The sequence below is a fragment of the Stegastes partitus genome, unplaced genomic scaffold (genome assembly GCF_000690725.1).
Source record: "Stegastes partitus isolate 25-593 unplaced genomic scaffold, Stegastes_partitus-1.0.2 Scaffold225, whole genome shotgun sequence".
NCBI lineage: Eukaryota > Metazoa > Chordata > Actinopteri > Pomacentridae > Stegastes > Stegastes partitus.
In genome coordinates, this window is record NW_007577956.1 from 375,518 (window position 1) to 377,058 (window position 1,541).

At 44.6% G+C, this 1,541-nt stretch overlaps 1 protein-coding gene across 1 annotated transcript in view; it reads right to left on the reverse strand.

Annotated features, from left to right (window-relative positions):
• Nucleotides 1-1,541, reverse strand: part of notchl (notch receptor, like) — a 15,183-nt gene that overhangs the window by 3,574 nt on the left and 10,068 nt on the right. The window contains exons 7-8 of the mRNA XM_008281163.1: nt 1,006-1,067; nt 668-791 (exon numbers count right to left, since the gene is read on the reverse strand). Coding sequence (XP_008279385.1) covers nt 668-791; nt 1,006-1,067 — 186 coding nt within the window. The remainder of the gene's footprint in view (nt 1-667; nt 792-1,005; nt 1,068-1,541) is intronic.

Genomic DNA, 1,541 nt, shown 5'->3' on the forward strand with positions numbered 1-1,541 from the left:
TAGTGGGCCTTAAGGACGGCGATGTAAGTAGGTCAGTGCTGCACTAAAACCAGTCCGTCAATCAACAACCACTGGACAGATTCACGTGTTGTCATGTTACATACATGTTGAAGCGCGCTAACTTTGATGACTTGCAGCACAATCAGGTCGACGTTTGTGGTTTGCAGAGGCGTGTTCAGAACCTACTGGCTGGACTGACGTGAGATTTCGGCAGTAAAGTGTGTCAGTAGCTTCGGTTTGTGACCACATACGTAGTTTAGTTACGTCGCTATGAGCATGAACGCACACTGGTGTTCAGTACCGCACACAGGTGCCAACATGGTTTTAGATTTCAGCTGAAAATACACGACTTAAAAAGCATTTACAAAAATCTGCCCTTTTAAAAAAAAAATTTTTTAAAAGAACAAATTACTTAAACTACTGAATTTCTGCTTTGTACCTCAGTGAAGATGGTTGGATCTCACAATAAGTTGCACCACAGCCACTAATGAATCTGTTCTTCCTCATAATTCTTTATTTTTACTGTAGTCTGCTTGTTTCATCGGATTTAAATCAGTGTAACTCGATTTTAATTCTCACTTCATGACCAAAGATCACATGACTGACGTCTGGGCCTGAGTGAAGCTTTCACAAACCAACGTGAGTGACTGCGACAGGGAAGCATTACCAGTATGATCTGTGTTGTTCACTGGCACTCCTGCTCGCAGCAGCTCCAACACCACCCTGTCCAGCCCGCTGCGCACCGCTCGGATCAGAACCACAGAGCCGTCTGGGCCACACCACTCTGCCGACTGCAAACACATTCACATAGTACATGTGTCACGTTTGGCCGTCTGTGTTTGATCTGTGCAGGTCTAACAAACAAAACTAATCTTCTATTATGTTCTTAAACAAATAATAAGCATTTAATAGAAAAAAATGAAACATGAAGCCAAAGTCCCAAAGATTCCTGGATTCTCACAACATGGAAAAATCAAAGACATGCTGTTAAGACGAAGGACGGACCTGCTGAGGAGGACTGAGCAGAGGAGGAGGCATGGCGTTCCTCTCCCATCCTCTAGGTGGAGCTGAGGGAGAACAAGAACCATTTAAGGATACAAGTAGGATAGTTTACATCTACTGTTTACCTTTATGCTGCAGAGGACACCAGTATGAGTCCTAAAACATGTCTTCCATCATGTGTGGCTCCATCAGTGTTCTAGTTTCTTGGGAAGGTTCCTCAGTGAAGTGAACCAGAGGTGGCAGCTACAGTAGGAACCAGCGTCAGTGCTCCCTCTGATATCTCCTTCAGCATATGAAAGGTAATAATACCGGCTTCTGTGTGGCAGCACCAGCAGCTTGACATCAACAACCTCCTACGTTTATGGATCCTGGTCTAAGTGCGATTCTCTGTCTCATGAACTCTCCTTCACATCTTTCCTGGACCTCATGATATTTTCCATTTGGGTCAAGAAAAGGAGTTTTGGAAAAGACATAGGATGTAATTTGACAGCTGCCCAGTCTCCTGTCTGCCACCTCACCTGTTCCCAGTTCCCTCCATC